Below are 26,390 nucleotides of genomic sequence, written 5' to 3' on the forward strand. Positions count from 1 at the left end.
ACAGCCTCAATGCTGACCCACAGCCTCAAAGCTGACCCACAGCCTCAACTCTTCACAAATAGCTTCAACGCTACCTAGAGTTGTCAACGCTGCCCATAGCTTCAATGCTTCCTACAGCTTTAACGTTAACTACAGCCTCAGATTCAATGCTGACCCACAGCCTCAATTTTGACACACTGCCTCAATGCTGACCGACAGTCTCAACGCCAACTCAGAGACTCAACGCTGACCTATAGTACAGCCTCAGTGCTAACCAACAGCCTCAATGCTGACCCACAGCTTCAACATTAACCTACAGCCCCAACATTGACGAACAACTTCGTCCTCCCCGGCCCTCCCGCACCCCCCTCCCACCGCCCCCATTGTCCCCCGTCGTCCCCCACCGCCGTGCTGCCCTCACGAGGTCACCAGGGTCACGGTGCTCCCATCCCCGTGCTCCTCTGGCTCCTCGAATCGACTCCTGTTACACGGAGACAAGGAAGTGAAGACGCAACTCCACACCCATGCGTCTGTTCAGCAGCGAAGATAGCAGCCGCAGGAGCAACAGTAGTAGCAGCCACAACAATAGCAGCAGCTGCAGTCGCAGCAGCTGCAGTAGCGGCAGCAGTAACAGCAAACGCAGTAGAGGTAACAGCAGTAGCGACAGCAGTAGCAACAGCAGTAGCAACAGCAGAAGCTACAGCAGAAATAGCAGCCGCAGCAGTGGTAGCAGCAGCAGCGTTCATTCACCACTAAGTGAAGGCGTCGTCACCACAGCGCTTGTGTCAGACTAGGTGCATGTTGGTGATCAAAGATCGAATGATCATTCTTTCCATTATGGACTGTAATATGTGGAATTGGACAGTGATTTGTGATCTCCTCAGCAACCCGCGACCACCACTCATCTTCAGTCTCCAACGTGGGATGTTTTAGGCCAGTGTTCCTCACTAACTTTCAGAGGGGGGCCCACTTTCACCGATTAGACATCATCAGTGAAGGCCGCCACATATTTAAAACCATTGGGGTTTTTGACAGTACGATGATGGGGGGTGTTTTCACTATTTGTGTATTATTGGGGGCCGCATGTCAGAGGCTGCACTAAAGGCCACCCCGGGGCCGCCAGTGGCCTGTGGGGCCTTGCAATGATAAACACTGTTGGAGACGATGGGAGTGGGCCTGTCACTTTCTCTCAAGCCAGCTGGAACACCTCCTCTGTCAGCCAGGGTCTCTGGTGAGGAGGTCTGAACCGTGTATCAAATGCAACCTTTGCAGCTGCATGAGCCACAGTCCTGAACCTTACTCAATTACCCTCGGAATCTGGAGAAGGGGGGACGATGCCAACTCCAACTTTCAATGGCTGAGATGAGGCTATTATTCGTTTGATTGGAGTTCAAAGACAAAGATTCCCCGCATAGCCTTTAACAGACTGCTGGAGCAAGGGCTGTTAGCGAGCAACACCTATGAAGGCTTAAATGGCACATGAGGGGGTGGGTGGCCATCACCACGCCCGGCCGCCTTTGTCTCCCAAGAAGCGATGCTTGCACACCGCACAAGGTACTCATTTGAGGCCGAGTCGATCTTGGGAGAGGGTGAGCTACCGGTTCAAATAATCGTCACCCATGTTCGCCGTGAGCGGGAATCGAACTCGAGTCACCGGGTTTGTAGTGCAGCACGTTAACCAACTACGCCACCATTCCCACACACACCCACACAATCAGACCCCAACACAATCACACCCCCCCTTGTCAGCTGTAGCGGAGCCGCCTCACCTCGTCGCCTTCCTCCGTGACCTCTTCACGAGCGCTGCCGCTGCGGCCAGCAGGGCCACGCCCACCAGAAGGCCCGCACCAGCCAGCACAAACTGCATGGCGCCAGGCCTCGCACACGACACGTTTCCCCACGCCCTCTCGCGTTGCTCACTCTCCACGGTGGCGTGCGCGGGCGGCGTGGGCGAGTCAGACTCCGACTCCGGTCGCGTCCCATTGGTAGGTCTGGGGGTCGGCGCTGCGGACGAGAAGAGGCGAGAGACGGGGCGCATGGACGGCGCTGAGAGCCGGTTTCCCCCGCGCCGCCACAGAAAGGCTTTGTTGCCCCGGGGGGGCTTCAGCTGGCGCTGGGGCACCACGGGGGCAGGAGCCGCCAACGCCACAAAGGCGGCGGACTGTGGGATCCCGGCAATTACCCCCCAATTAGAGCCAATTAAAGGGAAAGCAGATCTGAGAACGTGCCCTGCTCCGTACGGCTGGATGGTGGAAATCGGCGGAGAGAGAGCGCCTTTGATGGCTTCACTCTCTCTTTCTCCCTCTATTTTTCTAACTTAACTCTCTCCTTCTCTCTCTCCTCACCAACATTCCCTTTTCCTCTCTACTTCTCTACCCCCCCCCCCCCTTCTCTTTCTCTCTCTGCCCCGTCCCACAGGGGAAGGAATCGTGCCTCAGGAGGCTACAGCATGTCCCAGCACCTCGAGTACAGACCGAGCGAGCACAACCATTCCCTCCCCCCTATAAACTACTTTTTTATTTTACCAGGTAAGGCCCCACTGAGCTGCCAAGTAGCTCTTTTTCAGAAGGGATCTGGCCATCACAAATAAAAGCTCAACGAAGTGGCTTATTTTCGCATGGAAATTTATAGCAACAGCCAACTACTCTGAGCGTATGACGTTGATTCTACATGTGGATGGAAAAACCAGAGGACCCAGAGAAAAATCCACACGACCACAGGAAGAGAGACATGCAAACTCCAAATATGCAACAGGCATGAGGCTCGGGATCGAACCCATGGACCTCCTGGATACCAGGCGAGGTAGTGAACATCTCGCCACCATTACACCCTCTCATGAATCCACCCCCCTCCTCCCCTCCTCTCCCTCCTCTCTCACGCCTCCCTCCCGAAATCGTCTGGAGGTTCAGAGAGCCGTGAGGCGCTGCGAGTATGAGTGGTGGTAGCGGGTTGCAAACTTTGCTCATCCTCGCAGCAGCAGTGGCTTTTGGCTGGCCATGGAACAAAGATGGTCACCGCATCGCGCGCCTTTGGATTGCGCTTCTGCAGCCCTCTGGAACGCTCTTCTTTTCCGATATCAAGAAGCCACTGGAGCTATGCACTTTTAAATCGAGCGTGACATCTTATTTCTTAAGAACAGTTTTTTGCGCTGTTTGTTGTCCTTCCCCGCCCCTCCGATGAGCACGGTTGGCTGCATACGTTGTGAAAGAAGTTCAACATGCATACGTCAGAGACTACGCGGGGGATCTTTGTCATTGCATTATCGTCTCCCTACGCGTCCGCGAAGGTAACACCTGCAGCCTCGTGTCAGTTTCATAACTCAGCCTTGTATTAGTTTCATAACTGAAAGTATTCTGTGTTGTGTAATTATAGAGGTATGTGAAAAACTAGCACTCATATCTTGCTTCTATAAACATATGAACGTTCATAAGCAGTGGTGCAAGCAAACCTTGCTCTGCTGAAACACTGAATGTCGAAACCGGTCCAAAAATTTTACACGCTACACGGGGGGGGGAACCTTTGTCTCGGTGTGTGCGTGCCAGAGGTGTGGACTCGAGTCATGTGACTTGGACTCGAGTCAGACTCGAGTCATGAATTTGATGACTTGCGACTCGACTTGGACTTGCATAACAATGACTTTGTCCCACCTATGAGATGTGGACTCGAGTCATGTGACTTGGACTCGAGTCAGACTCGAGTCATGAATTTGATGACTTGCGACTCGACTTGGACTTGCATAACAATGACTTTGTCCCACCTCTGGTGCGTGCGTGTGTGCATGTGCGCGTTCGTTACCGCGCGCGAGCACAACGAGCTGCGTGCGGGTCGGCACGCCGTCCACGTCGGGGAGGTTGAGGACATCGCACGAATAGAGGCCCGAGTCGGACGGCTGCGGCGCCAGCAGCTCCAGCGCAGCGTTGCCCTCGGTCACACGGCCCGCCCAGCGAGCACGGCCACGCAGAGGCCCCGCGCTGCGCCAGTCGCTCGGCCCCTCCAGCAGCAGCACCTGCGCCGGTTCACGTCAACCACACGCACCCGTACAGCCTTGCTCAGGCACACGTGCCGCACCCCGCATGGGTTCCCCGTGACTACCACGCACGGTGTTGATCTCGCATGCAGAGCCCGGCAGGTGTTCCTGCGAGTTGCTCTGAATGTGCACTGCTGCCACCCAGTGGCAGGGAAATAAAACTGGCATCACGTGGCAACGTCAAGTGGCAACATTGTGTGGTAGCAAGTTCTCAAGGTAACGTATGGTAATTACCTCGGATTACGTCGGGGGAAGCGTTCCTGAAAGGTGCTAACAAAGAATATTCAAAACGACTTAATTAAAAGAAGTGTTTGACAGGGTAGGTGGTGGAGGCGAAGGTTGAGAGGCGACGGAGAGCGAGAAAGGACGGACGATGCTGTCAGCGACGTAAGTGTGGTGGTGTTGAGGTGATGCTAATCGGGTAGCAGTGTTAATCAAGTGAACGATGTATTTGCGTAAATGAGGGTATTGGGTGAGGCGTAAATCAGGGTTTTGCCGGGGCACCGCGGTGGCTAGGAGATGTTAACTACCTCACCCAGTATACCAGGAGGTTGTGGGTTCGATCCAAACCCTGAAGCCTGCTGTATATTTGGAGTTTGCATGTCCTCCCCATGGTCGTGTGGATTTTTCTCCAGGGTCCTCCAGTTTTTCACTCCACATTCGTGTTTAGAGCATTTGGCTGCTATAAATTTCCGCGTGTAAAGCCACTTAGTTGAGCTTTCATTTGTGGCCAGGTCGCTTCTGAAATAGAGCTATACAGTAAGCCCTTCTCTATCCGCGAGGGTTATGTTCTTAAAAACACTCACAAACTCGGAATTCGTGAATGCAGAAAAAACCTCATTTGAAATGGAAAAAATGGGGATTACGTTCCTGGTACGAGTGAACATATTGGGGGAAATGGTAAATGTTTAATAACAATCACTACACTAAAAAAAATATAAATACAGTAAAACCTTGGATTGCGAGCATAATTCGTTCCGGAAGCGTGTTTGTAATCCAAAGCACTCGTATATCAGTTGTGATCACGTGACACTCGGCAGACAAAGCGTATACTGTACGTACTACAGTACTCGTATTGCAAGACCTCGCTCGTTTATCAAATGAATATTTATTAAAAAAAATTGCTCATCTTGCAAAACACTTGCAAACCAAGTTACTCGCAATCCAAGGTTTTAATGTATTAAACTAAGTGTTTTTAATAACGTTTGATGATTTGACGACGATTGAGGTGGTGGTGATGAATTCAGGAGGATAACTTCTCGGGAGATGCAGGGGTGTTTGATAACAATGTCGCACAGTTGTTATCATTTTAGCACTCTGGGGAGCGAGCGCTAGCCTGCTTCCTGATTGCATTCGCTTTCCTATAAAAAAAACTCAGTCGACTTGTTTATACAAACATGTGTAGCCGAGTTGACTGTAAGTCGTACGCATAAAGTAAAAATGCACAATGGCGAATTCTGAGATGGATTACTGCGAGACTTGTGGATTAAGCGGGCAGCCGAGGTGGCATGCCTAATCATCGCAGCAGACCGTTTCCAATGTAACAACATTCTGCGCACACCACCCTGGTGTCGGTGGTCTGCAGGCACTATGCCCACTGGTGGGTGTCGCGAATAGGGAATCGGTAAACATTTGAGTAACTCGCGAATATGAAAAACTCGCGAATCCAGAACTCGCGCATGGCGAGGGTTTACTGTGTAGCTCAGTTGGCCTTACCTGGTAAAAAAAAAACTGTAATAGTTTTTAATTTTATTACTGTAAATACTCACAAGAACTCGCCCCCCACCACCCCCCCGGTACCGGCTGTGCGGGGCGCTTTGGCGAGTCCCGGCGCTGCCATACGACGCGCAGCAGCGGGGAGATCGGTGCCACCGAGCGGAAGTCGCATGGCAGCAGCAGCACTGGCGCCCCCTCCACGGCGCGCAGCTCCCGCGGCCCCCACAGCTCCATCGCCAGCGCGGCGTGCAGCGCTGCACCAGTGGCAGCAGCAACAACAGCAGCAGCAACACCGAAACCAGCAGCAGTACCATTAGTGTTCGCATATTGAGCACCACAAACAGGGTTATTAAAAAAAATTGTAATTTCATCACTGTCATGAGGATCATCACCATCAACACTGTCTGAATCACCACCAGAGCATCTGCATCATTGTGTTTGGGCGTGTGTACTCGATGTGTGTGCTTTATGTACACGTGTGCATTTGTGTATGTGTACCGTGTGTGCTATGCGCTGTTTGAGGTTGTATGCATATGTTTGTGCTATGTTGTGTATGTGTTTTAGTGTGCATCGTGTGTGATTGGTGCTCACTAACAGCAATTGCCCCAATAGTCTGTTAAGGCTATATGGGGAATCTTTTTATTTGTGCGTGTGTGTACTGAAGTTGTTGTGTGTTGTGTGTTTGAGCGTGTGTACTGTGCATGTGTGCTATGTGCGTGGTATGTGCAGTGGTTAGCATGCTGTGCTACGAACCCGTCGACAGGAGTTCGATTCTCGCTCATGGCCAACACCAGTGACGATAATCTGAACCGGTCCTGGGCCTCCCCTAGGTCGACTCAGCCTTAAATGAGTACCTGGCGCAGTGTGTAAATGTCGCCACGAGGGAGACAAATGTGGCCGGGCGTGGTGCCGTTTGCAAGGAATCATGTCTGCATTAATCGTTGTCTTCGTGTTGGTGTGGTGCGCGTGCGTAGGGGTGCCACTCACCCAGCAGTATCTGTATGGTTACTGCGAGCATCATTGCTTCTCCTTCCGCCACCTACAACCGACACAGACAAAGTATCATCGTTACTCTTCCACTCGTTTGCCCAGGAAAGCCTCAACGAGTCTCAATACGCCTTTTGCAGGAGGGTGGTGCTAGTCCGTTCTGCAAATGCCGTGTGATTTCATAATGCGAACTGGATATATAACGCGATGAATGTATCATAGGGAACATTTTTTTTTAGAATACGGATGCGAGTTGTGATATAACGAGATTGAACGAGCGGAACTACATCTGGCGAGTAGGTATAAGCAGCTGTACAAGGCGGGATGCTGCTGGATGCTTCTAGATGCTACCCACCACGCCTCAGTCTTTGATCGGTCTTCGTTACACATCTCATGTGCTACCAAACGGTTAATATAACGCGGTTTGTTCCTGTTATAATTGTTCCATAAGGTGGTGTTCTTCAGGAACGCAACTACCACTACTTTATAGGAGATCGGACTGTTTGTTGTCTTTAGCTATAGGAATAAACCCAGAGGAAGAACACACAAACTCCACTCACTCGCACACAAAGATGAAGATCCCCCACGTAGCCTGAACAGACTGTTTATGGCAAGTACCCATGAAGGCTGGCACGGCTCATGAGGGGAGGTGGTGTGGCCAGCGCCACGCCAGTACTGACGCGATACACACCGCACCAGGAGGAATGTATCGTAGTCGATCTAGGAGAGGCGCCTAAGGGCTGGTTCAGATGACTGCCGCTGATGTATGTGAAAGGGGAACCGAACTTGGGTCGCCGGGTTCGTAGTGTCGTGTGCAAACCACCACACTGCAGCTCCCCACAGGCATCAACAGGCACTAAAAAAAGATCCCTCATAGCCTTCACAGATATTCGCCTGATCGCATTTGTCTCCCCAGTGCTGATGCTTACACACTGCAGCAGGTACTCATTTGAGGTTGAATCGACCTAGGAGATGCCCAGGACCAGGATCAAACAATCATCGATGGTGTTGTCCGTGAGTGGGAATTGAAATCGGTTGGCCGGGTTCGTAGCGCAGTGCGCGACCCGCTATGCCACCGCTCCCCCCACATGCACGAACAGATACACACACAATATCGAGGCGAACAGACAATGCACATACACTGGCACACACATACAGACTCAAAGAAACGGAAGATTCAGACACGTACAATTCGACACCCTCACACAAACGCACACTCACAAAAGACAAAGATCCTCCGTATAGCCTACACGGACTGTTGGGGAAAGTGCTGTGAGCGAGCACCTACTACCTTCTTGCACCAAGCACAAACACACATTCATACATTCACTCACGCTCTCTCAGTTTCATTTCATTTATTAGGTATAACCCTGTGAGCCAGGCGGCTCTTGACTCGGGTGCAAATGCAACAAACAAAAACATGAACAAGAAACATCTTAAAGTGACTACACGCAACAGAAAAATCCAGGAAAAAACAGCAAAGTCTTCCAGAAAAAACACCGTATTTCAACGCTGTGTGCAAAAATCCAGTGGGATGCAAGTCAAACAATAACAACCACAAGACAATTTATATTCAAGTTAGCAGGCTAACTCTGTACTACAACAAACAAACATGGCCAAACCAAAATGTTTTCAAAATCACCAAAATAAAGCTATAAAAACAATGTAACAGTGATCATAGGAACTGTGATTCAAATGTAACAATAAACGATATACATAACATGTACGACCAAACTGTGCAGGCACAGCTGGCTGCATGAGTCACTCCATAACAGCAGGAGTATCAGTAGCAGTATCAAATGTTTTCAATACACCACCCATACCTACTCACTTTCACACTCTCGCGTTCTCCTACAAAGACAAAGATCCCCCTATAGCCTTCAAAGACTGTTGCGGTAAGTGCTGTTAGCGAGCACCTATAAAGGCCACCACGGCACACGCGGGGGTGGGTGGCCAGCACCACGCCTTGCCCAATGGCGAAGTTTTAACACACCGCACCGAGTACTCGTTCGAGGCCGAGTCCACCTAGAGGAGGGCCGAGGACCGCTTCTGCAGCGCGTTAACCACTGTGCCATCGCTTCCAACAACATTCACTCTCCTACGGAGATAAAAAATCCCCGGTACAGCCTGAACAGACTGTTGTTGGAAGTGCTACACAAATTGACACACACACACCTGTGTGACCCTGTCTCACACACACACCTGTGTGACCCTGTCCCACACACACACACCTGTGTGACCCTGTCACACACACACCTGTGACTGTCACACACACACACCTGTCCACGTGGGCTCGCTGAGGGATAGCGGGCCCGCTAAGTGAGGGAGGTGGGGGCCCACTGGGGGAGGGAGGTGGGGGGCACAAGGGGAGGGAGGTGGGGGCCCAATGGGGGAGGGAGTGAAGTGGGAGGGAGTGAGGTGGGGGGTCCACTGGGGGCTCACTGGGAGAGGGAGGTGGGGGGCCCACTGGGAGAGGGGGTGAGGTGGGGGGCCCACTGGAGGGAGACGGGGAGGTCGACCATTGCCATCACCAGGGCGTGTCTCGACGTGTCGGCGTTGCAGGGCGCGGTGGCAGTGCACAAGTGTGCTGAGTCACTCTGACTGGGTGCATTTACCTGGACAGTCACGGAGTGCCGTGTCCGCTACCTAATAGTAATGTTCGATGCAACCTGTACAGCATTCCATGAAGCCGACTAACAACACTGGGGGCATCATTAAACACGCGATTCTCAGCAGGGCCCCAGAGTTGTAAGCAAGTGCCGACTCCCACTCTCTTCTGGCATATTTCATGTGCTCTGGAGGACCGCTGCCCGAAACATCATCAATTGTATCATCGTCCACACACCCAGACGCGGTGTGGTTCTTGACAACGGATGGTGGTTGAGTTTCGCTACCTGTGCGCGTACAGCAGCTAAGGGACCGTCCATAAATGACGTCACGCGATTGTGGACAATTTTTGACCCCCCCCCCTTCGTCACACGGCATCACAAAAAGTCAGACCCCCCCCTCAAATATGACGTCACAAAGCCTCCCCCCCCAAAAAAAACACATGCTTCAAATCGCTTTAAACTATTGTCATTGTAGTGTGTATTTAATGTGCCGCTGCACTGAATTTGTAGGAAAAATATGTATTAAAAAGTCTACTTAATTTAGTAGAACGTGTTGTCTATATTTATTTAAAGTTGCGCATTTTGATGTGACGTCACATTTCTCAACCCCCCCCCCTAGGTGCGTGACGTAATTTATGGACGGCCCCTAACACTCAGAGATGTGTAGGGGGGGTAGCATGCAGTGTAGTGCGACAGTCACTGAACCCGAAATGATCCTTCTGCCTTCCGTCGATGTTGATGGAGGGCGACTGCCTCCCAGCTGCCCAGGAGCAGCAGCGTCCTTCACGAGCCTCCTCCTCCTCTGACCCACAGAGGCCGATCTTGACACCGCTGCTACCGGCCATCGGCAAGACCACTCACGGCCATCGGCAAGTCCACTCAGGGCCATCGGCAAGCCCACTCAGGGCCATCGGCAAGCCCACTCAGGGCCATCGGCAAGCCCACTCAGGGCCATCGTCAAGTCCACTCAGGGCCATCGGCAAGCCCACTCAGGGCCATCGGCAAGGCCACTCAGGGCCATCAGCAAGTCCACTCACGGCCATCGGCAAGGCCACTCACGGCCATCGGCGAGGCCACTCAGGGCCATCGGCAAGTCCACTCAGGGCCATCGGCGAGGCCACTCAGGGCCATCGGCATGGCCACTCAGGGCCATCGGCAAGTCCACTCAGGGCCATCGGCGAGGCCACTCAGGGCCATCGGCAAGCCCACTCAGGGCCATCGGCAAGCCCACTCAGGGCCATCGGCAAGTCCACTCACGGCCATCGGCGAGGCCACTCACGGCCATCGGCGAGGCCACTCAGGGCCATCGGCAAGGCCACTCACGGCCATCGGCAAGTCCACTCAGAGCCATCGGCGAGGCCACTCAGGGCCATCGGCGATGCCACTCACGGCCATCGGCAAGTCCACTCAGGGCCATCGGCAAGTCCACTCAGGGCCATCGGCAAGTCCACTCACGGCCATCGGCAAGTCCACTCACGGCCATCGGCAAGTCCACTCAGGGCCATCGGCGATGCCACTCACGGCCATCGGCATGGCCACTCACGGCCATCGGCAAGACCACTCAGGGCCATCGGCGATGTCACTCACGGCCATCGGCAAGTCCACTCAGGGCCATCGGCAAGTCCACTCAGGGCCATCGGCATGGCCACTCAGGGCCATCGGCGAGTCCACTCAGGGCCATCGGCGAGGCCACTCAGGGCCATCGGCAAGACCACTCAGGGCCATCGGCGAGGCCACTCAGGGCCATCGGCAAGTCCACTCAGGGCCATCGGCGAGGCCACTCAGGGCCATCGGCATGGCCACTCAGGGCCATCGGCAAGTCCACTCAGGGCCATCGGCGAGGCCACTCACGGCCATCGGCAAGGCCACTCACGGCCATCGGCAAGGCCACTCTGCTCCGCATGCTTCAAGCCCCATCTCTTCCCCAGTCCCGTGTCGCGCCCGTTTAGCCCCCTCTATCCGTTCAGTTTCAAAGAAAATGCCATGCATTGTTGTCAGAGCATGTTTGTTTCATGTCTACCACAGGCACGTGTGGTTCATGCAGACATGGTTCTTTGCAAAATGTTTCTATTTGGTGTTTGAACATCTTAACACCTTTTTTATTTCCAGAAAGGGTAAAACTTATTCTTATTATTTTCTTCATAATAAGCTGTTTGGGTATGCGGTGGCTTGGCATGCGGGCTACAATGACCCAGCCAACGCAAGCCTCGCCTGCCAGAGGAGCTCACCGATGGGACTGTGTCCAGATCTGTCAATGATTTGTGAGCTCAGCACGCAATCCTGCCTGCTGGTAAAGCCCAGGATGGATCGTGTGCAGGGCCAGCCTGAATGTTTCTCTAACCGGCGCAGACGTCCCTTTAGAGGGCTCCACGTGGTGCAAACACAGATAAAGGAGGGGACGCAGTGTGACTGGTATTGGCCAAATATCGGCAATGCGGAAACAACGACCGATAATTCACTCAATGCAAAGGTCACCCCCGTAAAGCACCAACAGACTGTTGAGGCGAGTGCTGTTAGCGAGTAGCACCTGTGAAGGCCGGCACGGCACACGAGGCGGTAGGCGGCCATGACTACGCCCGACCGCCTTTGTCTCCCCAGTGGCGATGTTTACTGCACACCGCACCAGTGATTCACTTGAGGCCAAGTCGACCGAGGGGGAGGCCCAGGACCGATTCAGACAATCAAACATCGCCCCCCACACACAGCATCAACATCGCCCCCCACATACACAGCATCAACATCGCCGCCCCCCCCCCCCACACAGCATCAACATCGCCCCCCCTTCTGCTCCTGACAAGAGTCGTGAGAGTCGGTGAGTTTCCCGAGGTAAAACACAAGCGGAATGGCAGCAATCATCATCATCATAATGATACCCCCACCACAGGTAAAGCGTGGGGGAGCTGACGAGTTTGTGAGCACGACTCACCTGCGGCTTGTGCACCTCACCCACCCCTCACCAGCCCCCCCACTCCTCACCAGCCCCCCCACTCGCTCTGTCCCACCACTCTCTCTGCCCCCACCACTCGCTCTGTCCCACCACTCGCTCTGCCCCACCACTCTCTCTGCCCCCACCACTCGCTCTGTCCGACCACTCTCTCTGCCCCCACCACTCGCTCTGTCCCACCACTCGCTCTGCCCCACCACTCTCTCTGCCCCCACCACTCTCTCTGCCCCCACCACTCGCTCTGCCCCCACCACTCGCTCTGCCCCCACCACTCGCGCTGTCCCACCACTCGCTCTGTCCCACCACTCGCTCTGTCCCACCACTCGCTCTGTCCCACCACTCTCTCTGCCCCCACCACTCTCTCTGTCCCACCACTCTCTCTGCGCCCCCCACTCACCCAACAGTGCCGGCTCCCGCGATTCCGCCACTGCCGCGTTGTGAGCCAGACGCGCCGCGCCTGACGGACCAATCGGCGGCGAGAACGCGCGCCCCGGCCCACAGGAGCCCGCGCGTGATTGGACGAGGATGGTGTAAAGAAGAAATTACGTCATCGCAATGTTTGAAGAAGGGAGGGTCAGGGGGCGGGGTGTAGAGCGGAAATGGCGTCATCGCAATGTGTGAAGATGGCCGCCATCTTACCTGGGGGTGCTTTTGTGACCAGGACTTTATGTGAAGGAATGACACAAATGCACACCACGTTTTCTCATTCAAATTAGGCACATTTCAAAATATCACTGTCCTAGTCACAAAAGAAAAGTTTATGGGGAATAATAGCATTTTGAGGCATAAGAAATTAGATAATAACACTTACTACCCAGGAACAAAAAAATTGTTACAGTGTAATCATTGTTAGCGTGGTTGGGGAGAATATAAGTAACAGCATAAATACGATAACACGTATACAGTACTTATTTTACCAGGTAAGGGCCACTGAGCTATATTGTTCGTTTTCAGATGCCACCTGACCACAAATCATAGCTCAACGAAGTGGATTCTCACGTGGAAGTGTATAGCAGTCAAATATTCTAAACGTTTGTACTCTTAAGCTTGTATAAAATAAAACACCGGAGAAAAATCCACGCTACCATTGGAAGAAAATGCAAACTCAAAATGTACAGGTTTCAGCGTAGGGATCGAACCCACGACATCCTTCACACCTTCCCCACGTCAGGTGGCAGAGGAGGCGGCGCTTCACAACGATTTCCCAAGCTCTGCTGTCCTCTATATATGAAGGGTGTTGCCAGAGAACGAGAAAACCGGAGAACCGGGAGAATAACGAAATAAACACAACACGAAGTTTATAAAGAAATACAATTTCAAGCTATGAGTCTTTGGGTCTTTAAACGAGTCTGCATCTCTGAGTGTATGGGGTCTCTATGTGAGTCTATAGATTTATATGCGGATCTATGAGTCTCTATGTAAACCACTGGATATCCACGTAAGTCTATGGCTCTGTGAGTATATTGGTCCCTTTATATGTTAAAGGGTCTCCGTGAGTCTGGGTTTCTGTGTGAGTCTAAGGGTCTCTGAGTCTGTAGGTGTGTGTTGTAAGTTTGTGCGTATATGTGAGTCTGTGGGTCTCTATGTATGTTGAAACTTCTTTCGCACCGTACACGTAAGCCAACCGTGCTAATCAGAGGTGCGGAGAATCGCTTACCCGTTCAGAGGGAACAGGTGGAGTCCATACTCTTTGGTTCTTTCGGGAATGTCACGTAGGTATAAAATAAAATAAATCACGACGAAAAGGTGGGAAAAGGCTTTTCCTACATGATGACGGACGCGTGTGTTGCGCCCGAAACGTCGTGATTTATTTTAATTTCTACCTACGTGACTTTAAACCAAAGAGTATGGATTCCTGCAGTCACGAAAGCTTCGAATCAAGGTGGAGTCCACGCATTATTGCCGTGCCACTATTTCCTGGCGAGCCAGGGTTATACGGCTCATTGTCAATGCCCATGAGTGAGTTGCACAGCATCTGTGTGTGTGGTGATCCACCAACCCTCGCCTGCAGGGTTTGGTGGTCCATGTTGTTTATGTCGTTTATTGTGAAAATTCGGTCACAGTTCCTATGATCACTGTTACATTGCTTTTATGGCTTTATTTTGGTGATTTCGAAAAGTTTTTTGGTTTGGCCATGTTTGTTTGTTGTAGTAAGGAGTTAGACTGATGGCCTTAATCTAAGTTGTCTTGTGGTGGTTGTAGTTGTTTGACTTGCACCCCACTGGGATTTTTGCACACAGTGTTGGTGTACGGTGCTTTTTCTGCAATATTTTGCTGTATTTTCTTGGATTTTTTTGTTTGCACTTAGTCACATTAAGATGTTTTTTTGTTCATGTTTTGTTTTCTGTTTGTTGCTCACAGGGCTATACCAAATAAATGAAACTGAAAAACTGAAATGATTGCAGGCGTCCGTCACCACCGGACTATTGCACTTCTATAAAAACTGTGCTACCCCCCCCCAACCCGCCTTCCCCAAAACGCAATGAGACCAAAACATTCAAACTAGATTCGAAGCTTTCGTCACTGCAGGAGTTACTCTTTGGTTCTTTCGGTAAAGTCACGTAGAAAGAAATTAAATAATAGCATACAACGTTTCGATTGCAACACAAGCAACCATCATCAGGTACAAATGAATGAGAAAACAAACCCAGTAAACTTAGAAATATAATGCAATACAACACAGAGAGTCGGCCAACACAACAGTCAACACCACACCTGGTTGATTACGTTCTTCCAACGATTGCTAAATTTGAGAGACAGAGACAAAACATAGACACGGAGACACATAGACAGACACACAAGCAGAGAGAGACTTATACAAAGACAAACAGAGAGAGACACACACATAGGCACACAGAAAGACAACGTCTCTCTGTCGAGGACTTAAATAGAGAGGGGGGGGGAGGGCAGAGGGGGAGTTGTGTGGAATTCCTGCCCATAGGTGACGGACGAGCTGGACACTGGACTTCTACACAAACAAACACGGAGCGTTGTGTGGAATTACTGCCCAAAGCGGCCAGAGGAGAGAATGGACTTAGAAACAAGCACGGAACAAGCACGGTAGAAAGCAAATTTAGCATAATTAGGAAGTGTAATGCAATGCAACACAGAGAGTCGGTTAGCACACAGTTAACGCATAGCCTGGTTGATTACGTTCTTCCAAAGATTGAAAAATTTGAAGTAGTTTTTTTCTCATTCATTTGTACCTGATTATGGTTGCTTGTGTTGCAATCGAAACGTCGTATTCTATTATTATTTAATTTCTACCGAAAGAACCAAAGAGTAACCAAAACATTCGCCTAGATTATTCCCTTCCTTCTTCTAGACTTGAAGCTTTCGTGACCGCAAGGATTCATACTCTTTGTTTTTTTCGGTAAAGTCACGTAGGTTAAAAAAGGAACGCAAATAAATTAAATCACGACGTTTTGGAGGCAACACACGCTTCCGTCTTCAGGTGAAACCGTCACAGCAAAATTGCTGTATCAAGTGAAGAGAAGTCCCAAGACACCTTATATACTGGTTAAGGGGGGGGAGCCAGGATGGGCGCGGGAGAGGAGGGGTTGTGAGATGGTCAGTACGGCTGCTGGAACTGAGCCTTTGTAATGTAGATGGCAGAAGTAGATAAGCAAGCTAGGGTTAAGCCGCCTTTTCTTATGCTGCTGGGTGGGTAAAATTCAAATCAGGCCACCAGCGTGTGAAAAAATAAGCTAAACATGATACATCTAAACTGGCCGTCAATCAGTAAACTGCACGGAAACTAAAGTAAAAAAAGAAGCTAAACATGATAAGCAACGTGTGGTGATGTTGATGGTGGTACGTGGAGCTGGGGGGGGGGGGTAACAGACTGGTAATATGGATATGTTTAAGAAGATACATCTAAACTGGCTGTCTATCAGTAAACTGCACGGTAACTAAAGTTTAACTTGGTTAATTACATCTTTCCAATGATTGCTCAATCTGAATCCATCATCTCGGTTGAAGTTATGTCTGTGTTTGTATATCTGGATGGCCTCATGGACAAATCTTTGATACTACCAAAGATTTTGTCCACGTTGCTTATCATGTTTAGCTTAATTTTTTACTTTAGTTATCGTGCAGTTTACTGATTGACAGCCAGTTTAGATTGATCATGTTTAGCTTCTTTTTTCACACACTGGTGGCCTGCTTTGAATTTTACCCACCCAGCAGCATAAGAAAAAAGGCGGCTTAATCCTAGCTTGCTTATCTACTTCTGCCATCTACATTACAAAGGCTCAGTTCCAGCAGCCAGACTGACCATCTCACAACAACTCCTTTCCCGCGGCCCATCCTGACTCCTCCCCCTTAACCAGTATATAAGGTCTCTTGGGACTTCTCTTCACTTGATACAGCAATTTTTCTGTGACCGTTTCACCTGAAGACGGAAGCTTGTGTTACCTCCGAAACGTCGTGATTTAATTTATTTGTTTTCCTTTTTTAACCTACGTGGGGGGGGGGGGGGCAAAGCTTTGTGACGTCATATTTGAGGGGGGTCTGACTTTTTGTGACGCCGTGTGACGAGGGGGGGGGGTAAAAAATCGTCCAAAATCGCGTGACGTCATTTATGGACGGCCCCTTACACATCCCATCAGCCACACACTGCCTTTCGATTATTCCCTTCCTCCTTTATTGACTTATTCACGTAAATAAAAGTCCAGTATGTTACACATCCCATCATCCACATGCGGCCTTCTGACACTTGTGCTGAATGCGGGGAGTGCCGATTGCCGAGACAGCTCCCCCTAGAAGAGGACCACTCTTCCGCCAGCAGGAGCGTGAGCAGTTGGAACTGCCAACGCCTTCCTTACCTAAGATGGCGCTTTGGGCTCGGTCCCCACGGAAGATGGTGGTTGGACTCGATCCCTTCGTAAGATCGGCCAGAGAGATATATTTGATAAGAGTAAGAAACTGCACTTCATACCATGAGGTTTTATGATTGCATGTTTATATGTTTCCCAGTAGTGCCTACTGTGCAACGTTTTCTACAAAAATAACATACAGGGTATTTAAAAAAGATGGACCCAATTTCAAAGCAGTACTGCTTTTAAATCTCCTTTGAAATCGGGCCCACCTTTTTAAAACACCTTGTATATAACTACCAATGAAACTAATGAACAAAGTAAAATGATGAAAAAAAAATAATTACGTAAAACGTTACCCACGTAATATGGCGGACGGGCATCTTCCCGCGCATCTTGGTGCTCCCGGATGTGACGTCACCGTGCGCGTGTTTCCGGTTCCCTGCCTCCCCCTCCTCCTTCTCTCTCTCAGCTCCATCATGGTGGGTAGTGTGCTGCGCTCCTCCTCGTGTCCGCCCCGGCTTTCCGCGCGTCTCTCCGCGAGTCTCTCTTCGCGTCTTCCCCCAAGCCGGCAGAGACGCGGCGGAGGGCGAGAGCCTGCCTCGGGATAAATTCGCTCGTCAACTACGACGATTCGCAATTTTAGTTTATTGCAGAGGTCGCGCGGCCTCGCGACGCAGGCTTCGCCAGGCGAGGCCTCGTGTCAGCCTGTGGAGAAATGTATCGCGAATTATAACTCGGGGGTTAATTATTATCTCGGCTTGTTGAGAGGGGCTGAGCCTGACGGCGCTTTTCAAGAGGCTCGCGGTGGTTTATAGAGCGGCCGATGTTTTTTTTATGGGAGGCGGCGCTGCGTTCGGAAATGTGCGCAGTCCAATCTCGTGGCTCCCATTTGTGTCTGCGGCGTCGCGGGGCTGATCTTGCCATACTTCACCGCGCTGGTCCCTGTGTGGGTTGATGTATAGAGGACGGACGACGGAAGGTGTTGAGACATCCGCTTCATCGCGTGTTACAATCACTCTGAGGCACTGATGGTGGCCGTGGGGTTCGTCGCGCATCGCGGTAGCAACTGCGCCACCGCTCCGCACATCCGTTACTCGAGATGTGTGCAGTGGTCCGCAGCGTTTGTATCGCGGTTTTCTGAGCACGGGATAAACACGTCAAGCGGCCGTAACGCAGCGCTGTTGAAGATGTCATGGATTGAAGTATAACACGTATCTTTTGAGTTGAGCAAAGCAGACATTGTTAAAAGCTTGGGGGGAGAAGAGCCTCTGATTACGGGTTGGAATCTCCCAAAGTGGAGCAGTACGGACGACGAAACGTGAGGTGACCTTGCAGTGGTGTTTGGGTGGACGAGTGGTTGAGTGAAGCGACTGTTTGGTAGACCCAGCCATCGGTCTGATTAAATTAATCAAAGAGTGAAGTTTCAGGGGACAGTGGGAACCGTGGTAGGAACGACAGAAGAGTGACAAGGAAGCTAGTCCAACTAATCGAGGCGATTCTATGGGGAGACTACACGGATCCATTGTTAAGCTCGCCGCAACATGTGCGTGCGTTGGATCGCGTGTGTGAATCACATCACTGGTTAAACATCAAGTGTCGCGTGACATTTTAACTGCTCCCCCGGGACACCTCAATTCATAAACTCCTCGCTCTGACCAGTGCGGTGAAGTCAACTCAACCCCCACGAGCGAGACGCAGCGTTTGGGGGGGGGGGTTAATCCATAAGTATATTTGACACAAGTATAATTCATTATTATTATTAGGCAGCCATTGACGGATAACAATGTATTGCCAGCACCTTTTGCGAATCAGCTGCTGGATGAGAGCCCCACCACCATGCCTTGTATGAGTATGTGGGTGGTGTTATTTTACCATTCTTTACCACTGTGGTCAGAGCGTATGAGTATAAACGTGAAACATGTACGGAGCAGGGGGGGGCGGTGTAAATGAATTTTGCTCCACTGCTATCTACTGCCCACCATGTAGCCACACAACCTGCAGCAGCAGAAACATGTATTGGTGGTCACCCAACCCTATCCAGGCTCATTGCGGGTGGTGGTCACTTTCAGACTTTAAGTGTCACGGTTATTTTGTTTACATCAACAAGGCCTAGGTGTATGCTTGCGTGGGTGTGACCGCATTCTTTTGCGATGTAACCTTTTTTTATATACATAATGAAAGCATCGGGAGCATTTAGAAATGAGGGAATTTGGGATCGTAGAGAGGTTGTAGGAAGAAAGCGGCGGATAAATTCAAATCGGAAGAGTTAGTAGGGAAAGGAGGGGGATGTTTTCATTCAATTATAACTAAATAGGATATTTCCAAAATACCGGATTGGGGAAATTAAGGCAAAGCATACATGATTCAATAGCGTTATATTCTATTCGCATCTGCGTTATAAAATATGCGTTCCATAATATAGTCATCGCGTTATTCCAATTTGCGTTATGAAAACACGTGTTATGGAAGAACAGACTTGCACACACGAGAATGATTCTAGCAAGGGGGCGAGCGTGAACCACTGGGTGGGTTTGTCCGATATCGTTCCCAGTCCGAAGCGGCAAGAGTGACAGCAAAAGGCTTCCTTTGTAGCAGGAGCGATTGTTTAGAATTCCAACAAGATTCGGTGTGAAAATGGGGGCCGTTATGGTAATGGTCTCGTGAAAATCTGGCAGGCAAGACGGTTCCCACTCGCCCCACGATAGTCGGAAGATTTGTTGGCATGTCCCCAGGGCTCGGTGTGACATGCGATATAGAATTTCTTTAGTCGTGTGCAATTGTGAACAATAGCTATATTCGATATTAGTACATCTCATCGGTAGCATCTTTTCACTGAACCACAAAGACTCAAGGCGTGTGGCTGAGTTAGGAGAGATATCCGTGGTCTCGGCATTTGAAGGCCTGAAGACAAGAATGAGTGATTTTGCCGATCGTGTTTAGGGAGGCAGTTCCATATCCGCACAGCAGAGAGAAGGGAGCTTCTGTCCAGGAAGCATGTTCTGGCAACTCGGGGGCAAGTGCGTGTGGCTTGGCACGTTATCCACGAACTTGCTATTTTGGCTATCCGCGAATCACATCTGGAACTCTACATAACTGCATTGGTATTTCATGTTTATTATTCGAAAAAAAACATGTTAATTACCATTTAATAGCTTATGTATGTATTTAAGGTTATTCTTTACAAAGATTGGTTTTCGTTGGCCAATATCATCCACGAAGTTTGCTATCCACGAACATCTCTAGAATGAATCCCCCGCGAATAACGAGGTGATATTTTACCTTGCGTATGTTTAACGTTTTTAGCACGTACGTATCCGACCGTGCTAATTGGAGGTGGGATCTTGGAAGGACAAAAAACTAAACTCACGAAAAATATTGACGCAACTCCCCCTGCCTCTCCCGCAGCCGCCCAAAGACCAGAAAAAGAAGGCCGACTCCAAATCGGCCCCGCGCAAGGACAAAGATGCGGCCAACAAAGCCGGAGGCAAGGCCAAGAAGAAGGTAAGTAAAAGACAGGATAACACCCAGTGGCCGTCTCCCAGCGTATGGCGCTTAAGCAAAAAGCAGCAGGCTACAATTGTACATTTAGTGTTTTGAGTCATTCTGCAGCATCCGGGTTGGTTGGGCAGTAGTCGGTGATGCGCTACTGATGGTTTGCATCTCACCGCATTGGCAGTTTGGCCTCGATCATTCCACTTATGGGAGGACGTGGTTGAGAGCGGTTCCCAATGTTGTTGGAGCAGCAGAGAAAAAACTAGGGCTGTTCCATTGGTCAGTTCTTGAGTAGTGTTTTTGTTTGGGACGATACTGTTTCTCAGGTATTGCCCTCTATTTATGAGACACTATGGTGGGCGGCCTAAAATGGGAATGTTTGGCCAATTTCAGAGAGGAAACTGAAGGACCGAGAGAGCAAAGCCATATATCTATAATATTTTTTTTATGATATTGCATAAATATGAATGTCATTAAACCTGCTACCACCCGACACAGCCAATTTGTAAGGTTTGTCATGTAAACAAATCATGCCAATTAGTTACTAGTGCAGCACACCGGTGTGTTGGAGAGTAAACCCACAACATGTACAATTCTATATACACAGGTGGATAACATTTGACCAATGTTAAAATCTTGTGTTGTCGATGGGTAGTTGTTTTTTGTGACCCGTGCGCTGTTGACCATTGCCTGCCATTGCTGATCGTCGACATTGTGTCGCGTGCGGAGTAGAAGTGGTCGAAGGGGAAGGTGCGCGACAAGCTGAACAACCTGGTGCTGTTCGACAAGGCCACGTATGACAAGCTGCTCAAGGAGGTGCCCAACTACAAGCTCATCACGCCCGCCGTGGTGTCTGAGCGCCTCAAGGTGCGCGGCTCCCTCGCGCGCGCCGCCCTGCAGGAGCTGCTCGCCAAGGGTGAGACACGCGCGGGAGAGACGTGGGGTACATGCGCAGGGATGCGAGGGGGGGACACAGGGACACTTGGGAAGATGTGTGACCATGGAGAGATGGATAGCCATGGGAAGATGGATAGCCATGGGGAGATGGATAGCCATGGGGAGATGGATAGCCGTGGGGAGATGAAGGCACACAGGGAAACTCAGACACACGGGGGTATACGGACAGATTGCAAGATGCGTGGTCATGCGGAGATGAGGGCACACGGGGAGACGTGGGGAAATGCGGGGGGGATATAGGGAGACGCAGGGATTGAGGGAGATGCGGGGATGGAGTGACCCACAGGAAAACATCAGGAGACCGAGGTCGACATGCCGAGACACAGATACGTGGACACAGAGAGACTCGACACATCAGGTGGGGGGGATACACCGACAATGGGAGAAACGGACATCGAGGCACGTAGAGACACGAGTGGAGACACGGAGACGCGGACACAATAAAGACATTGATGGTAAATGGGGTTGTGTCCAGGCACAGCGATACGGGCACAGACCCAAACACTAGAAGAGAAGAGGACAGGTACATGGGGGGGAGACAGGAAGACACAGGAACAGGAGAAAGGGAGATGCTGAGATCCTGGCTTCCACTAAAATGCAACGCTTGCATTACAAGTCGCAGAGTAATGCCCTCCGCACGTTCTGCATTATCTGTGCATACGCAAGGATCCTGACACCATAGTTATGCTACATCGCCACAGAGGGTGGTGCCTGGCCCACAAGCGTCCACAATGTTACCACGCCAAATTATGTTCTTCACTGTCGCCAACCGGCACTGACTAGTGCGGTGAGGTATGGTGAAATATAACCCCCCATGATTCAAATAAAAGTGACGTATATTTGAACCGGTCTTGGGCCTCCCCCCGAGGTCAGCTGAGTACCTGGTGCAGTGTACAAGTGGTCTGCTAGAAACATGCATTAAGATTAGTTTGCTGCTATAAATGTCAAAAATGACAATCCACATTGTTGAGCTATCATTTATGGCTAGGGTCGCTTCTGAAAAATAAGTTTATACCTCGGTGAGCTTTGCGTGGTAGTATGTGGATGAGTTAGTTTTTATGTTTTTTGGTGATTTTTTTTATTTTATTCTACTTTGCGCTCCCATTGTGAAAAATAAATGTTTAGCTCATTGGGTTCCTCCAGTATAAATAAATGTTCTGATTGTTTCTGATGCACAGTGGGGGATCAAAGCTCTGTCCCCTGACCAGTCAGGTTACGCAGGCTAGCCTCACTAAGTCCCATGACTGGGTCCTCCTCCTGCTGCTGCTGCTGTGTAAACCAAATGGAGTAATTTGCAGGAACATTTTCAGCATTGGGAAGTTTTGGCCAATATCAGTTTTTTGCTATGGGAGGAAACCAGGAAACCACGCATAACAGGAGGAGAGAAAATACCATCTCCCATAAAAGAGAAAGGAGGCCGCAGTGTGACTGGTATTGGCAAAAAATATCGGCAATGCGGAAACAACGACCTATAATTCACTAAAAATGGGAACAATGCAAAGGTCACCCCCGTAAAGCCTTAACAGACTTGGGGCAAGTGCTGATAGCAAGCACGTATTCAGGTCCGCACAGCACACGAGGGGGTAGGTAACTAGAACAACATCTGGTCACCTTTGTGTCCCCAGTGCTGATGTTTAAACACGACACGCGGCGGGGGGGGTACCCATTGAAGGCTGTCGACTTATGAGAAGCCCAGCACACGTTAAGATATTCGTCACCGATGTCTACCGCGAATGGGAATTTAATTTGGGTCCCAGCGCGCGAACCGCTACATTACCACTCCCCCCCCCCCAAAGACAAATATCCCCCGTATATCCTTAACAGAATGTTGAGGGTTAGTGCTGTTAGTGAGCACCAGCATGACACACCAGAACCACGCCACCTTTGTCTCGCTAGTGGTGATGTTTACGCACCTCACACCGGGTACTCATTCGAGTTGACCTAGGGGAGGCCCAGGACCAGTTCAGATAATCGTCACCGTTGTTGGCCGTGAGCGGTATTCAAACTCTCGTAGCCGGATTCGCAGCACACTAATTGCTACTACACTGCTGCTCCCCACAACTCCCCCCACACACTCGCACTCACTGCTCTTACTATCTCTGCAGAACGAACAGGATGAGAAAAAACAAACTCCTGTTCGTATTCCGGCAGCGTTGCCACCACCACCCTGCGTTACCGTCGTTGACGCGCGCGTGTGTCGGCAATTGCGGTGCGCAGGGCTCATCAAGCTCGTTGCCAAGCACCGGTCTCAGCTCATCTACACGCGCAACATCAAGGTGGGCGAGGGCGCGCCCGCCACCGACAAGCCGGCCACCGACAAGCCGGCCGCCGCCACCGAGGACGCATGAACGGGTACGCAGCTACTTTTAGGGGGCCACGGGCAAAGTCAGCACAGGGGCCGGCCTCGCTCGGCACAACACACAAGTGTTTAGCCGGTTCACGACTTATAATAGAATGTTATTGATTATTTAGAATACGGCAGTCCCTAGAATACGGCAGTCCCTCTCCCACCGCGGGGGTTAGGTTCCTGGCAAATCCGTGGTTGGTAAAGTACAGGCAGGGGCCTATGAGAAATTGGGGACTAGGGAACCATGGCCGCGTTCACACCTGTTAACTAAGTTGCATGTTTGTTAACTAAATACCAAATAAAATACAGTGCATTACACAATAGCATAATAAAAATTTCAGTTTCATTTATGTGGTATAGCCCTGTGAGCGATTCGGCTCTTGAATTGGGTGCAACCGCAAAAAACAAAAGACATGAACAAGAAAACATCTTAAAAGTGACTATGCGCAAACAGAAAGTTCCAGGAAAAAAACTGCAAAGTCTTCCAGAAACAAAAGCACCATACACCAACGCTGGGTAAGAAAAAGAAAACGACTTTCAGACCAGTTTGTCTTTAACGTCACGCAAGGCAATGATATGCTGCGATGCAATGACGTATAACATGCATCATGTGACTGCTTATTCGTGGATACTCAAATTTCCAGGCCGCGGTTGGTAAATTGGTCTTCAATTAATAGATCACCTAACCCACCATCAACCCACCATGAAACGTTCCAATATGACATGTTTTGTTTACGTGACAAACCTTACTAAGCGGCCGTGTCGGATGGTGGTGGGTTAACGGCACATATTTACGCGATCTAATCCAGAAAAACCTTTACGATTGATCTAAATTAGATGTAACTTTTTGGCCACTCACGCCACTGCCCCTCCTATGAAGGTTTCCTGGCTTGTTTGGAAAGTTGGGATTGTGGTCTGGGATGTGTCGTAGAGCTCATGAACAAATTTTTTTCTCGTAATAACTTTGTTGTTTGTGCTGCTTTTTGTTTTGATGCCATTTCTTAATTAGTTTATGCATTTTTGGATTTTGTTTGATATAAGTAGGGTTATTGGTTTTTTACCCTTTTATCTGGCAACAAAACTGACACCTTTTTTACAAGGAGTCATGTTTGCATTGACCACAATACCTGCGGTCGGAATACAAACAAAAAACACAACTCTGATAATGTATGCACTGTCCTTGAAATTGATTGGTCCACACCCGAGACAGCTTTTCTTAGAGCCTAGTCTCATATGGTGTTGGACCAGATGACGCCAAAAGGCGCACAACTCAAAGACAATGCACAATCAGTATGAGATGTCAGTTTTGTTGCCAGAAAAAAAGGGTAAAAAAACAATTATCATATTTTGCTACTGGCAAAGGAGGTTCCAATGGTATTAGTAGGGTTTTCATTTGCTTGGTAGTAGTGACTGTATTTGAGATTTGGTCCCCTATATATATAATTGATATATACAGCATTCAAGGATGGTATTAGCATGATTGACTGCAATATAAAATGAAATTATTACTACCCTAAATCAACAGGGAAGCTGAGCGTCTGTAGGCTGCACGCCTTTCTGATTATGGCCCGTCTTCATACTCTTTAGGCCCCACCGCTTTCTTTTTATGCCCCACTCTTTTTCTCTCTCATCCCCGCCACTTTTCTAATAGGCGCAGCAGTCGGGAGGGTATGAGGGGAGGGTAGTGCTGGATGGGGATCAATGGGGTTAGGGTTAGGGTGGCTTCACGGTGACCAAACTCCCTCAGAGTAAGAGAATAATAGATTGGTAATGTTTACGAAGGTAATATGAATTGTATGCAGTTTCCAAATCTTCCGTTTGAACTTAAGGAGGAATTATTTTTTCCCTCAACATTTTTGGGGTACCCAACGGTAACCCCCCCCCCCCACCTTTTATGCAAGACACGCCGTGTGAATCTGCTCGATTGCTGCTCACGGCCAACTTTGGTGGCCATTATCTGAATTGGTTCCTGGCCCTTCCCGAGGTTGGTTGACTCAGCCTTAAAATGAGTATCTGGTGCGGTGCGCATGAAGCATCGGCACTGAGGAAGCCAACGGCGGCTGGTCGTGGTTCTCGCCACCCACCCCTCGTGCGCTGTGCCAGCCTTCACAGTTAACCGCTAATATCACTCGCCCCAAGTCTGTTTAGGCTGTAAAGGGGGAGCTTTGTTTTGTTTGGTCGCTGCCATTTGCGCTCACGCTCTTCTCTTTGTCTCCCCCGCAGGTGTTTTGCCGCCGGTGTTGTCAACGTAACGGTGATGATTGGAAGTTTTAAATAAATGTTTTAAATCCACCACAGCAGCACGCGTGGCCTCGTTCCTGTTTGTCCGTGGTGCTTGTGCGATGGGGCTCGGGAACTGTTCATACTGCACCCTCCCCCCCCCCCCCCCCCCCCGAGTCACTGGAGGAATCGGCGCGATTCAGAGTCGCGGTTTGGTTTCTTTGTCGTTTGGCTGTGATGATGCCAAACCACGGCCTCGTATTGCGGTGCTTCGCAGCCGGTGTGCTCGGGA

At 50.2% G+C, this 26,390-nt stretch overlaps 2 protein-coding genes across 2 annotated transcripts; one reads left to right on the forward strand and one right to left on the reverse strand.

The window, feature by feature from the left end:
* Nucleotides 1–358: 358 nt before the first annotated feature.
* On the reverse strand, nucleotides 359–12,716 carry LOC144952074 (myelin protein zero-like protein 2). Its single transcript, XM_078882474.1, has 6 exons — nucleotides 12,660–12,716; nucleotides 6,710–6,761; nucleotides 5,807–5,976; nucleotides 3,775–3,985; nucleotides 1,749–1,983; nucleotides 359–460 (listed from the first exon to the last, which is right to left on the reverse strand). The coding sequence occupies exons 2-6, from the start codon at nucleotides 6,741–6,743 to the stop codon at nucleotides 397–399; spliced, it is 714 nt and encodes a 237-aa protein (XP_078738600.1). The 5' UTR covers nucleotides 6,744–6,761; nucleotides 12,660–12,716; the 3' UTR covers nucleotides 359–396.
* A 4,767-nt stretch (nucleotides 12,717–17,483) lies between these two features.
* On the forward strand, nucleotides 17,484–26,175 carry RPS25 (ribosomal protein S25). Its single transcript, XM_078882362.1, has 5 exons — nucleotides 17,484–17,561; nucleotides 20,488–20,583; nucleotides 21,307–21,490; nucleotides 23,749–23,883; nucleotides 26,102–26,175. Exons 1-4 carry the CDS (start codon nucleotides 17,559–17,561, stop codon nucleotides 23,877–23,879), a joined length of 414 nt encoding a protein of 137 aa, XP_078738488.1. The 5' UTR covers nucleotides 17,484–17,558; the 3' UTR covers nucleotides 23,880–23,883; nucleotides 26,102–26,175.
* The last annotated feature ends 215 nt before the right edge of the window (nucleotides 26,176–26,390 follow it).

Source organism: Lampetra fluviatilis, chromosome 65 (assembly GCF_964198595.1).
Source record: "Lampetra fluviatilis chromosome 65, kcLamFluv1.1, whole genome shotgun sequence".
Classification (NCBI taxonomy): domain Eukaryota; kingdom Metazoa; phylum Chordata; class Hyperoartia; order Petromyzontiformes; family Petromyzontidae; genus Lampetra; species Lampetra fluviatilis.